The sequence below is a fragment of the Lithobates pipiens genome, unplaced genomic scaffold (genome assembly GCF_037356315.1).
Source record: "Lithobates pipiens isolate NorthernLeopardFrog02 unplaced genomic scaffold, aLitPip1_a1.2 Scaffold_8, whole genome shotgun sequence".
Classification (NCBI taxonomy): domain Eukaryota; kingdom Metazoa; phylum Chordata; class Amphibia; order Anura; family Ranidae; genus Lithobates; species Lithobates pipiens.
In genome coordinates, this window is record NW_027507903.1 from 585,137,270 (window position 1) to 585,150,729 (window position 13,460).

Here is a 13,460-nt window from a genome sequence, read left to right on the forward strand (position 1 = left end):
AGGCGGTTTAGTGTTAGGAAAGCAAATATTCATTTGCTTTTCTAACACAGCTGAGTGACCTGCGGGCGCCCAGAATGGCGCTCGCAGGTCACCTTTTATGACGCCTCTTAGAGCCTATGGCTCTAATCAGGTGCTTCAAGAACATCCCCCGCCGCTGTAATGTTTTACAGTATACTGTATCTGACAACCCTGTCTGTTAGCCATGTAGTGAGGTAAAAAAGGTTATTAAGGCAGTAAGCAGAAAATAATGAGCAAATAGGGCTGCATGCAATGATCAGATATGATTACAAGTTATATGTATAATTATTAACATAGAATGATGAGAACAATATCCTGTTTTCTTTTGCAGAATGTGGCATATATACTGTATAACGATCAGCCTCCTCATGACACAAGCAATGAAGTGCGTGGCCACACCAAAGGTATTCTCATTATTCCCTACATTCTGCCTATGGCTGAACATGTTATCATATAGTTGAACTGATTTTCCTAATACTATGAAGCACGCAAAATTTATATTTTGGTTTTTGGTGGCTGCTGGGGAATGGGAGTGTTTTAGTTTGTGCCATATTATAGAAAATGGAGCTGCGCTATGGATAAAGAGTAAGAAAACTAAGGCAAATCCCATAGTGTGAATCCGTTCAGTCATTTTATTTAAAAAAAAAATCTACGAATGCACATACATTGTACATGATTAAATAAAGCATGTAATACAATGCGTCCAGGACGCTATGCGCTCCACAGACAGGAACCAGAAATGACACAGTGACGGCAGATGCTCTGCCATATGCGTTTCGTCCGGGTGATTTCATCGGGAGCAGAGCCATCTTAGTTTGTCCCACATCTCTGCACATGAGTTGGGGCAAGGGAGCAGAGGTCACTTATAACAACCCCGGGGTTTTTGTATGAAATACTCTTGCACTGCTCCCCTACCAGCTGCATCCCCTAATGCAACCTGTCCCCCCCCCCCCCCATTCAAGGGTTAACTGCCTTAATAGCGAAGGAAGAAGCTGTAATACTTACTGACCTGGACATTTATAGATAGGCAACTCCTATCCTCATATTGATTAGTGGTTCCAAATTAATAATACCTACTGCAGTAGGGAACAGACACAATACACTCCTCATTTTTCCAAATAACTGTTCTGCTTTATTATGATGCAATTGAAGGTTTTTATACACATGATTACGTAGGTATCACATTATTATTACATTTGTACTTTTATGGTAACAAGGGCGTAACATAGGTAGGATAATTCTAAACAGGACTCGAAAGAATGCAAACATGTACTGAAAACATTATTAGTACCGTGCGCACAGTGAGGGCAGTGTGCAATATATACAAAATAGAATACAATTATATACAGAACTTACAAATTTCCTTTACACTTACCTTAGCCGTCATTATGTGGTGGGTCTCCTCTTCTCTCCACTGCTCCTGGTTGAGAGAAAGACCTCATCCTCATCCTCTCATACAATGCAGGACTACTGGTTCTGCATTGCACTTGATGACACCACTGGCCAGGACACCTAAGAGAAGAGGCTTCAGGGGGGAGTCTACAGCATGATTTGGAGCCTGCTAAAGCAAGGACTAGGGTAAGTATTACAACTTACTGCTGATTAGTGAAGAGGACAGAGCTCTGTGAATGTAAACAATACAGGGCTCTGTCCTGTCAGCGGGGACGGGACGGTTTTTGTTTCCCTGCGAACGGAATAAAAACCAGCACATCTATTAGTAAAAACACACAGGGAATGCACCAAGCGTTGTTAAGCACACATTTAACCCCTTGATTGCCCCTGATATTAACCCCTTCTCAACCAGTGTCATTAGTACAGAGACAGTGTATATTTTTTACCACTGATCTCTTTATTAGTGTTACTGGTTCCCACAAAAGTATCAGTGTCAGATTGCACACCATGCTATCACATTCCCGCTATAAGTCTCTGATCACCGCCAGTACTAGTATAAAAAAAAAAAATCCAGTATGTGTGTGTATGTATGTATATGTGTGTGTGTGTGTGTGTGTGTGTGTATATGTGTGTATATATATATATATATATATATATATATATATATATATATATATATATATATATATATATATATATATATACATACACACCATAGTAGTTTTAAGACGCTATGACTTTCACGCAAACCAATGACGGCGTATTAGGGTTTTTTTTACCAAAAATATGTAGCAGAATATATTTTGGCCTAAGCTTATGAATAAATTAGATTTTTTTTACATTTTTTATTGGATATGTTTAATAGCAGAAAGTAAAAAAAAAATGTTTTTTTTTTTTTTTTTTTAATTTCCAGTCTTTTTTGTTTATAGCGCAAAAAATAAAAACCAGTGGTGATCAAATATCACCAAATGCTTTTTGTAGCGACCTGACCATGGGTCTGGGCTCCACCCTGGCAGACAGGAGGTCTTCGCCCAGGAGTCAGGAAGGCTCCACCTAGCAGAGAGGTGGGAGCCGGAGTAGCAAGGGGCTACTAGCTGTATGGACTAGCTGTATGTGTCGAACTAGATAGACTTGTGTCTTTTTTCAACCTGACTAACTATGTAACTATGTGTCGGTGAGGGGACAGTCTGTAGGAAACAGACAAGGGCCTGAAGAGTAAGGCCAGAACCACAGGGCTGTACGTGTAAGCCAGGAGGTTCAATTTTATTTTGTTTGGATGGAAAAACAATGCTGAATACCCCTGTGAGGGAAACTCATGTATTGTTTTTGGACTTTCTTTTAATAAAATTGAGCCAGAAAAGCCCTTAAAAAGAAGAAAGCGAGTGTCTTTGTCCTTAAAAGCTCCGTTTGATGCTAGTTCTCTTAGTCTTTAGACATTATTGGCTTGTCCCGGAGTTCAACTTTATGTCATGTACATATACTAAAGCCGGCCATGGATGGTTTAAATTTTGGGTGAGAGCTGAGATTTAAACCATGTGTGGGCAAGCAGAATGTATCAAGTTGATCGATCTTTGGTACAACCAGCCTGCTTGATTCACTTGCGATTAACGCTAACGGCTGCTATAGCTGCTGGCTATAATCCCTATCTTCTCCCAGGAGGGAAGGCTTCCCCCGCCGGCCCCCATCCCCTACTGAGAGAAAACTTCTTTCCTGCAACCCATAGTTGCAGGAAAGAAATTTGCAGCATCTATGGCCTGCCTTAGAAGCTTGGAGACCGTGTGTGAGGGACTGTGTGTATCTGTCAGCAGACCAATGAAATTGGCAAAAGCATTGTACTGAGATATGGAGAAACAAAATTGTACTCAAAATAACCCAGGTATGTGTAAATACAGGTTATGTACTTTTCCTGAAGCACACCACCAATATTTTTGGATGTTTTCCTCATTCCCTTAGGTGTGATTCTCCTGGACAAAGAAAGTGGGTACTGGCTGGTACACAGCACCCCCGGATTTCCACCGTCTGCTTCTTCCCAGTACGACTGGCCCAGCAGTGCACATAACTATGGTCAAACCTTCATCTGTGTCACGTACCCATACCTGCAGTTCAAAGAAATCGGTGAGGAACTGAAAAAAGGATTGAAGTAACTATTAGGAAGCTGGTTTATCTAGGCCAGGGGTGCCCAAACTTTTGAAGAGCGAGGGCCACTTAAGCAACTTGGTAACCCGTCGTGGGCCACACTGAGCGGAGCGGTGGATGGCATGTTCGTGTCCACTCTGCATCTGGAGAGCGGACACGGGCGCAGCCCACTTTTTAGTGGATCGTATTGGAGGTAGAACACAAGTCCGTTTATGTCTGCCACTACTTAGAGGTAAATGTCCAAGGTTGCTTTCACACTGATGCGCTGAGGTTTACCCGCACCCGATGAACGCAGTGAACCTTTGGCTTTCCTGAAGTTTGCAATAGACTTCTATTATATTCTGCAGGTTTGGTGCACTTTCAGAATACTTGCAGGTAATAACAGAAGTCTATGCGGATCAGTTTGAAAGCAACCCAGTAACCACTGCAGAAAAAGATATGCCCATATATACACTATGATTTTAGTAATAAACTGACCTTTAATGACAGTATTCTTTCTATTCTATCCCAGAGCAGGAGGTCGCGGGCCACATCAGAGGGCTCAGCGGGCCACATGTGGCCCCCGGGCCAGTGGTTGGGCACCCCTGATCTAGGCAAAGGGGGGAAGGCCATAGAGGAACTATTTTAGCCAAGGAAATAGGTAAGATCATCGCAGAATGAAGCCGTCTGGTCCTGCGAGAAAAAGGAAATTTAACATAGAGATGAAGTTGATTGATACTAGAAAGCAGAAGGAGGAAAACTTATGTTGATTGGCACAAAGAAAGAGTGGGGGATCTATGGAGAAACCAATAAATAACTGAAAAGGGGTTTGGAATAATGGTATTGGGAAGCTGACTGGTCTAGGCAAAGAGCGGAGAACCCTAGAGCGGCTATATGAGAAGGCAAAAGCTGTATGAAAAGAGGCAGGAGCACCTTCGAATGAATCCCACTGCTCCTGCAAGTGCAGGAACATTAGGACTCATTCATACCTGAGCGTAGTTTTCAGGCAGAAAGTCGTGCTTTTTGCCGCAATTTTGCCAGGTTTTTACCGTGATTTTGTACAGGTCAAAAGTCACCAATGTAAAAAGCAGAAAAACATCCAAATCTGCCTTAAAAAAAGTTTGAGAACTTGTTTGAGATTCAGGAGTTTTGGAGCTTCTGGCTTCAGGCGTTTTGGAGGTGGAGATGTGAACCATTTTCATAGAGAATAATTGATTTTTTTTTCCCCTCCAGCGTTTTGTAGCTTCAGGCTTCAAGCTACAAAACACTCAGGTGTGAATTGGGCCTTAATGTAGGGATGAAATGAATTGGTACTGAAAAAGCAGAAGGTAATATTAAGCTGATTGGCCCAAAGAAGGGATCTATGGAGATATCAATGAGCAACTGAAAAGGGGTTTGGATTAATGGTATTGTGAAGCTGATTGGTCTAGGCAAAGAGGAAAGGACCCTAGAGGAGCTATTTGAGCCAGCAGGCACGAGCATTGCAAAATGAAGCTGACTGGCCCTGAGAGAGCAAGGAGAATAACAGAGATAAAGCTGTTGGTACTGAAAAGCACAAGCAGGTAAAATGAAGCCGATTGGTCAAAAGAAGGAGGCAGGGTCTAAGGAGAAATCCATGGGAAACTGAAAAGGGGTTGGAGTAATGGTATTGTAAAGCTAATTGGTTGAGACAAAGAGGGCCATAGAGTAGCTACATGAGCAGGTGAAAGAGAGGCAAGGGCATTGGGGAGTGAAGCGAATCTCTCTGTTCTGAGAGAACAGGGAGGTTAAAACTGATGACTAAGGCCTTATTGGCTGAAACACGTCAGCTGACTTAATGTTCACTGTGGCTATTCAATAAAATGAAGACATTTTAAGAGCAACAACCGGAGTGCAGATCATTTTTTTCAGATTAAAACTGAATTCCAGTTTTGTATTTCTTCAGCTTGTAAATATACACATGCTGTTACAGTGCTGAGCTGTTGCCTTGCTGCAGAGTAACCACATGGGGCAACCCGCTCAGCATGGGGGCAATTTACAGAATGCCTTGAATTTTTTTAATGAATGCATGACATTCTCTGATTGGATGAGGTGGAGGGGGGTGATATCACTACCTCTAATCTTGTCCCATAAGAAAACTCCTTACATTCACTGACAAAAATGCAAGGTGTTCTGTGAATAGCACCTGTGCCGAGCAAGTGGCCCACTGTGGTTACTTCTGCAGCAGGGCAACCGCTTGGCAGTGGACCTGGAAAACCACTAAGATCACTGTAGTAGTGGCGACTACTACAATGATTTTCAACTTCCCCAGGGATCCCACAGGTATGGAATAAGCATACTGTAGTTGTGTTGATTCAAGCTGGATCAATGTAACTTTACAGTAAAATCCATACCTGGTGTTCAACTTTTACGTAGTGATTATGTGGATTGGTTACTGAAAAGCAGCAGTAGTCAGAGGTAAAATTAGGCTGGAGGGGGGTCTATGGAGAATTGACATTGTCTGGAATTTAGTAGGGGGGGGGGGGGGGGGGGTCAGTGGTAAAGTGAGGTGGAGGATGCTTAAAAATGAAGCTGATTGGTCCAAAGAAGGAGGGCAGGTCAATTGGAGAATGACATTATCTAGCCCAGTGATTCTCAACCAGAGTTCCGTTAAACCCTAGGGTTCCTCCAGAGGTTGCTAGGCATTTCTTCAGCATTGGGCAATTTCTGCCTCTCAGATAGGTTCCCACTGACACCATTGATCTTTTTAGCTATCTGTAAGTAGATAATTCTTCCCAATGACCACAAGTGTAAGGACCATTCTTCCCACTGACCATCACATAATTTTTAGCAGGGGTTCCCTGAAACTGGAGAACTATTTCAAGGGTCCCTCTGTGTTGAAAAGGTTTAGAAAGGCTGATCTAGACCTTAGAAGGAGGGGTTTACTTTTCAGTGGTAAACTGAGTTGCCGAGAGATATTTGGATGCTGATGAAATGAAAACAAATTGGTTCGGGGAAGTAATAACTGACAGTACATGTCCCTTCTCAGGAACGCAACTCCTGTACAACACCATTACTCCATACGATTCCTCTGTTCCTGACTGCTTCATCGATGACCTCCCTGACCTAAAGAACGCAGCAATGAAGGCGGAAGTGACGTCACCACCCTGGAACCGGCAAGTCACCCTCACCTCCGCAGGAGGCAAAACATTTGTGAGTTTTGCCAAGCATGCCAGATTTGGAGACGGTAAGCTAAGAAGGAAATTTCATGGTTTTTGGTCTGTTTTTTTTTCTCTCTGTTTTACAAGATTTTAAACAGATTTATATAATGTTTTTATTGTTAAAAGTTGAATACAGCATTCACAGAGCATTATGGGTTTTTGAAAGGAAGAGCAAAGAAGTAGCTTTTTCATTTCAGGCTGTGTCTCTAATATTGCGCCATAAAGAGGTGGAGGTGAGACCTGTCACAAAAGATATTATGGGGGGGGGTCGCTTAATAAGACACTCAGGAGCTGGGTTACTGTAATAAGATATTACAGGGGTAAAAAGACACTCAGGAGCTGGGTTACTGTAATAAGATATTACAGGGGTAAAAAGACACTCAGGAGCTGGGTTACTGTAATAATATATTACAGGGGTAATAAGACACTCAGGAGCTGGGATACTGTAATAAGATATTACAGGGGTAATAAGACACTCAGGAGCTGGGATACTGTAATATGATATTACAGGGGTAATAAGACACAAAGGAGCTGGGTTATTGTAATAAGATATTACAGGGGTAATAAGACACTCAGTAGCTGGGGTACTTTAATAAGATATTACAGGGGTAATAAGACACTCAGGAGTTGGGTTACTGTATTAAGATATTACAGGGGTAATAAGACACTCAGGAGCTGGGATACTGTAATAAGATATTACAGGGGCAATAAGACACTCAGGAGTTGGGTTACTGTAATAAGATATCACAGAGGCAATAAAACACTCAAGAGCTGGGTTACTGTAATTAGATATCACAGGGGTAATAAGACACTCAGGAGTTGGGTTACTGTATTAAGATATTACAGGGGTAATAAGACACTCAGGAGTTGGGTTACTGTAATAAGATATTAAAGGGGTAATAAGACACTCAGGAGCTGGGTTACTGTAATGCGATATTACAGGGGTAATAAGACACTCGGGAGCTGGGTTACTGTAATAAGATATTACAGGGGTAATAAGACACTCAGGAGCTGGGTTACTGTAATGCGATATTACAGGGGTAATAAGACACTCGGGAGCTGGGTTACTGTAATAAGATATTACAGGGATAATAAGACACTCAGGAGCTGGGTTACTGTAATAAGATATTACAGGGGTAATAAGACACTCAGGAGCTGGGTTAATGTAATAAGATATAACATGGGTAATAAGACACTCAGGAGCTGGGTTACTGTAATAAGATATTACTGGGGCAATAAGACACTCAGGAGTTGGGTTGCTGTAATATTATCTTACAGGGGTAACAATACCCTGGGTTACTGTATGTTACAGAGGTTATAGGGCATTTAGGAGCTGATGGTAAGCTATGTACAGTATGTAATATGTATGATGGCATAGTGGTATGTGGGGATATTTCCTGATTCTGTGTGTTCTTTCTCTGCAGACCTGTACTCCGGCTGGGTGTCAGAGGCTTTGAAGTCCGATCTGTGTGTTCAGTTTTGGTTAAATTCCAGGGGAATCCTCCAATCAAATTGCTCTCTAGCATATCACACATATAACGCCCTGACTCTCTCCTTTGACCCCACTGTCACATTCTCCTCACATAAAGACCACTCCAAGTGGTGTGTGACCTGGTCGGACAGTCCTGGCTGGGCTTGCATTGGCGATATGAACCGGGACAAGGAGGAGATGCAGAGAGGAGGGGGCACCGTGTGTATCCAGGACACCACTGTATGGAAATCCTTCAAAACCCTGGTGATGGATTATAGCAAATGTCAGGAGAGCTGAGGAAGGATAGGATACCGTTCATCCTCTGTATATAAAGATAAAAGTTGAGACAGGGATGAGGAAGAGGATTCTGGGAAAAAGACACAGTAAGCATTTCATTGGAACATTGGCGCTGCTTGATAGACACTAAATGGATGGAACGCATTTGTGCAACGGTAAACTGTAAAGGGACACGTGGAGTTTGTATAGCTGTAGAAATATTTTTAGGGTTATTGCAAGGTAGTAAAGACATTTTCATACGAGTTAAGAAATGTGGAAACCACCTTGCCCACACAGTTTTTGTAAGGGCAGGGGGTCAGGGACCTGCCCACTCAGGAGCACCAGCACTCCCATTGTAACAATAGATAGGTACGAATAAATTCTGCATCATTAAAGCGGGAGTCTGCCGGGAGTTCCGCCGTTTTTTTTTTTTTAAAAGCCAGCAGCTACAAATACTGCAGCTGCTGACTTTTAAAATAATGACACTTACCCGCCCAGCGCGCCCGCGATGTCGTCACCCGAAGCCGATCTCTCGATCGTCTCTCGGGTGCTGCCGCCGCCGTCTTGGTTATGGGAATCAGGAAGTGGAGCCTTCCGGCTTCATTTCCCGGTTCCCTACTGTGCATGTGCGAGTCGCGCTGCGCAATAAGGATGGTCCCCGCTGTCTCTGGGATCCGTGTGTTTCCCAGCAGGCAGCGGGGGACTTTCGGAAAGGGGCGTAGATTCTGCGGAAAGGGGCGTACCTTCTGCAGAATCTACGCCGGAAGTGGGTGCAGATACCTGTACTGTACAGGTACCTGCACCCCCCTCCCCCCTGAAAGGTGCCAATTGTGGCGCCGGAGGGGGGGAGGATTCCAATGAGCGGAAGCTCCACTTTAGGGCGGACCTCCGCTTTCAGGCCTATGCAGTGCCAGAGAAAAGGCAAAGATTACATCTAGGAGAAGCGGAAGTTTTAAGGAGGTGGAGTGGACCCCCGGGCATGGGAAGCCCAGAGTTGGGCTTTATTATTATTATACAGGATTTATATAGCGCCAACAGTTTACGCAGCGCTTTACAATATAAAAAGGAGACAATACAATTATAATACAATAAAATACAAGAGGACTAAGAGGGCCCTGCTCAGAAGAGCTTACAATCAAATTGAGTGGGGCTTTAAACAATTAGTTACTTGCATGGATGTGTGCACAGGGTGTGCCAGGTGTGCCTGGGCACACCCTAATCTCCCTGTGTGGTGCAAATTCCCCCTGTTTAAACCCCTGATATTTCACCAAGGCCTCCTAACAGGGCTCCTAAAAAGTTTGTAAAAAATACTAAAGAATCAAATAATACTAATAAAACCTACAGACAGCATCCACTGCCTTACTGGCGCCAATCTCTGCCCTACTGACACCTGCCACTGCCCTACTGACACTGTCAGTATGTATACACATGCACAGCAACATTTTAGCTTTGAGGTTCACACCCTAATGCAATAGGCTGTGCACACCTATGGTTACTTGCCAGTCGCTCTGGAAAAAGTCCCAAACGGCTAGTTTAATTTGTAGTACATGGGAACTTGCAGTATGTAATACAGCCACAAGAGGGGGTTATTCCACCATTCATTTCTTCGCTTACCCTTCTTATGTAAGTATAGTACATAGTGATTGATTTCAGCCATGACCACACCAGGAGTACCTATTACCCACAAATAAATTGTTTTTCTGTCTGACAACCGAGACATTACAATATCCTCCTACGTATCACACAGTACAAATTTGTTTTAGTAATATATTAAACTGTGTATGCGGCTTCCCATACCATACACATCTAATAGGACACAGAGTCACTAACATTTCACGGAATTTCATTAATGTATGCAGTAAATCGTTAACCATGTCCATGAATACCTTTTAACATGCTCTGCTATAATTTGCTGTGCACGGATGTCTTTGCTGTTTGCAGAGGATCTGCATAAGGGATTATATTTTCTGCAATAACTACAGTATACACGTATAAAATGCATTTAGCTGATATAATTGGGGGACTATTTCTATCGGGTTAATATCTTTTCAAGTTTACTTCTTCTGTCTGCTAAAAAAAAAAAAATCTGAAAATGTTGTCTTCAATTTTTAATGAACCCCAAGCAAATTTCAATACTTTTTTTCTTTTAAAATCTATATATAAAAGGGAAAGATCAAACATTTCCTCTTCTCTTAACACCTTTCAATGAAAATGATTTTGCTAAATGATTCTGAACTGGATTAAAAAAAAAAAAAAAAAAAAGTATATGTGGTTATTTATTTATTTTTTTTGGACATGTTGGAGCTATGATTAGGCGCCATTAACGGTGCGAAACGCGTAAGCTATCATCTAGACCTGTGTCTCTGATTGATTTATTGATCAAGCTTTATTCAATAAAGGCATTATTTTGCAGTGCGGCCGTCCTTTTTCCATTTTTCTGCCATTGGAGAATTGTAGTCTTTATTTTTTTATTTTTATATGGAAGCAAATGTATAAATAATCCGAAAATGGAATTGATTTTCTGTGTTTCCAAACAGAGTTTTAATTGAACCCAAAAAAATACAGCAGTCACGTGACCTAGACATTGATGGGTATACTGCCTGCTTTTCTGTGTGGATGGGGTGTGCACACGTGACCATTATTGAAGGGACATGCCTTATATGAATGCCACATCTAACCCTTGACTATTGTAACTCCCTCCTCATTGGCCTACCTCTTGGTAGGAGATCTCACCTTCATTCTTTCATGAATGCTGCTTCCAGACTCCTACACCTTACCAACTGCTCAGTGTCTGCCACCCCTCTCTGCCAATCCCTCCACTGGCTTCCCATTGCCCACTGACTAAAATTTGAAACAATAACATACAAAGCCTTTTACAACTCTGCCCCAAGCTACATCACCAATCTTATCTCCAAATATTACCCAAACCGTCTTCTCTGCTCCTCCCAAGACCTCCTAGCTCCCTTGTCTCCTCCTCCAATACTCATCTCCAGGACTTCTCCAGAGCCTCCCACCTCCTCTAGAACTCCCTACCCCAATCTGTCCGGTTATCTCCTACTCTGTGCACTAGGCGATCCCTAATAACTCATCTCTTCAGGGAAGCCTATCCTGCCTTCAGCTATAAAACCAAATCTTTTATTTCTCCCATCAGTTCACCCCTCACAGTTACTACCTTTATGTTCCACCAGCCTCTCCCTATTAGATTGTAAGCTCCCGGGAGCAGGGCCCTCCTAACCCTCTTGTATTGAATTATATTGTTGTTTATTGTCTCTGCGCAAACTGTTGGCGCTATATAAATGCTGTATAATAGTAATACTGGTAAGCCTATTGCGTGTAGAGTTAGGCTTACTAACTACTTGCCGACCAGCCGCTGTCATTAAACTGCGGCAGGTCGGCACAATCCCGCAAATCGCCATAACTGTACATCGGTTCACGGGATCGGGATAGCAGCCGCACACGCACGCCGCTGGAGGTACGTGCATGATGCACTGCAATGGTGCCGATTGCTCGTGGCCAATGATGACTGCCGGCCATGAGCGAGGGCATGGGAGGGCATGAGAGGCAGAACAAGGACGTGTGTGTGTGTAAACACACAAATCCCTGTTCTGTGAGGAATGACAGATCGCCCCCTAGTGTTAACCCCTTCCCTGCCAGTGACATTTTTACAGTAATCAGTGCATTTTTATAACACCGATCACTGTATAATTGACAATGGCCCCAAAATAGTGTCAAAAGTGTCCGATGTAAGCGCCATAATGTCGCAGTCATGATAAAAATCCACCATTACTAATAAAAAAAATAAAAATGCCTTAAATCGATCCCCTATTTTGTAGACGCTATAACTTTTGCGCAAACCAATTAATATACGCTTATTGCGATTTTTTTTTGATTTTTTTATCAAAAATATGTAGAAGAATACATATCGGCCTAAACTGAGAAAGAAATTAGTTTTTTTGTGGATATTTATTATAGCAAAAAGTAAAAAAATATTGCTTTTTTTTTTTCAAAAATTTTGCTCTTTTTTTTGTTTATAGCGCAAAAAGTAAAAACTGCAGAGGTGATCAAATACCACCAAAAGAAAGCTCTATTTGTGGGAAAAAAGGATGTCAATTTTGTTTGGGTGCAACGTCCCATGACCGTGCAATTGTCAGTTAAAGCGTTGAAGTGCCGTATCATAAAAAGTGCTCTGGTCAGGAAGGGGGTAAATTCTTCCGGGGCTCATGGAGGTGCATACAGCCTGCTGCCAGCAGACTGTCAAAATCAATGACAAGCTGGAATACTAAGTGGCTGTACATACATCCAAGTGGTATTCACGTACAGGGCTGTATGCACCAAACATGGACTTTTGGCGTCCAGGGCGTATATCCCTGCATTCTAATGGCCCTATACATGAGTATCACTCATATGTACGCACAGGCACTACAAATTTCAGCCTGTCATTGATTTTGACAGGGTATTGGCAGTGGGCTGTATCCACCACCTATGATTCTAGGCTCTGAAATACACCAGTTTTTTTATGAACACATACATCTGTGTGCACGAACCATAAAAAAGTTAGACTCAGTTGCATCAAAAGCCACCTCACATGCTGAACACGTTCTTTAACTGCTTGCGGACCGCCGCCTGTATATATACGTCAGCAGAATGGCATGGCTGGGCAAAGTAACGTACCTGTATGTTACTTTGAATTTCCTGCCATGCACACGCGCCTGCCACGAGCTCCGTGACCGTGCCATACCCGCGATTGTGTCACAGAGCTGAAGAACAGGGAGATGCCAATGTAAACACAGCATCTCCCTGTTCTGCCTAGTGACAGGACACTGATCGTCTGCTCGCTGTCAGCGGGAGCAGCGATCAGTTTCATGTCACTGCTAGCCCATCCCCCAGACAGTTAGAAACACGCCCCAGGACACACTTAACCCATCCCTGCCCCCTAGTGGTTAACCCCTTCAATGCCAGTGACATTTTTACAGTAATCAATGCAATTTTATAGCATTGATCGCTGTATT

The 13,460-nt window shown here is 42.8% G+C and overlaps 1 protein-coding gene across 2 annotated transcripts in view; it reads left to right on the plus strand.

Annotated features, from left to right (window-relative positions):
• The window catches only part of DNASE2 (deoxyribonuclease 2, lysosomal), an 87,614-nt gene extending 76,751 nt beyond the window's left edge, over positions 1–10,863 (plus strand). For both annotated transcript variants that reach the window (XM_077470382.1, XM_077470383.1), the window contains 4 exons: positions 350–422; positions 3,364–3,525; positions 6,533–6,730; positions 8,129–10,863. In XM_077470382.1, the coding sequence (XP_077326508.1) occupies positions 350–422; positions 3,364–3,525; positions 6,533–6,730; positions 8,129–8,472 (777 nt within the window). In that variant the 3' untranslated portion in view covers positions 8,473–10,863. The remainder of the gene's footprint in view (positions 1–349; positions 423–3,363; positions 3,526–6,532; positions 6,731–8,128) is intronic.
• Positions 10,864–13,460: the final 2,597 nt, after the last annotated feature.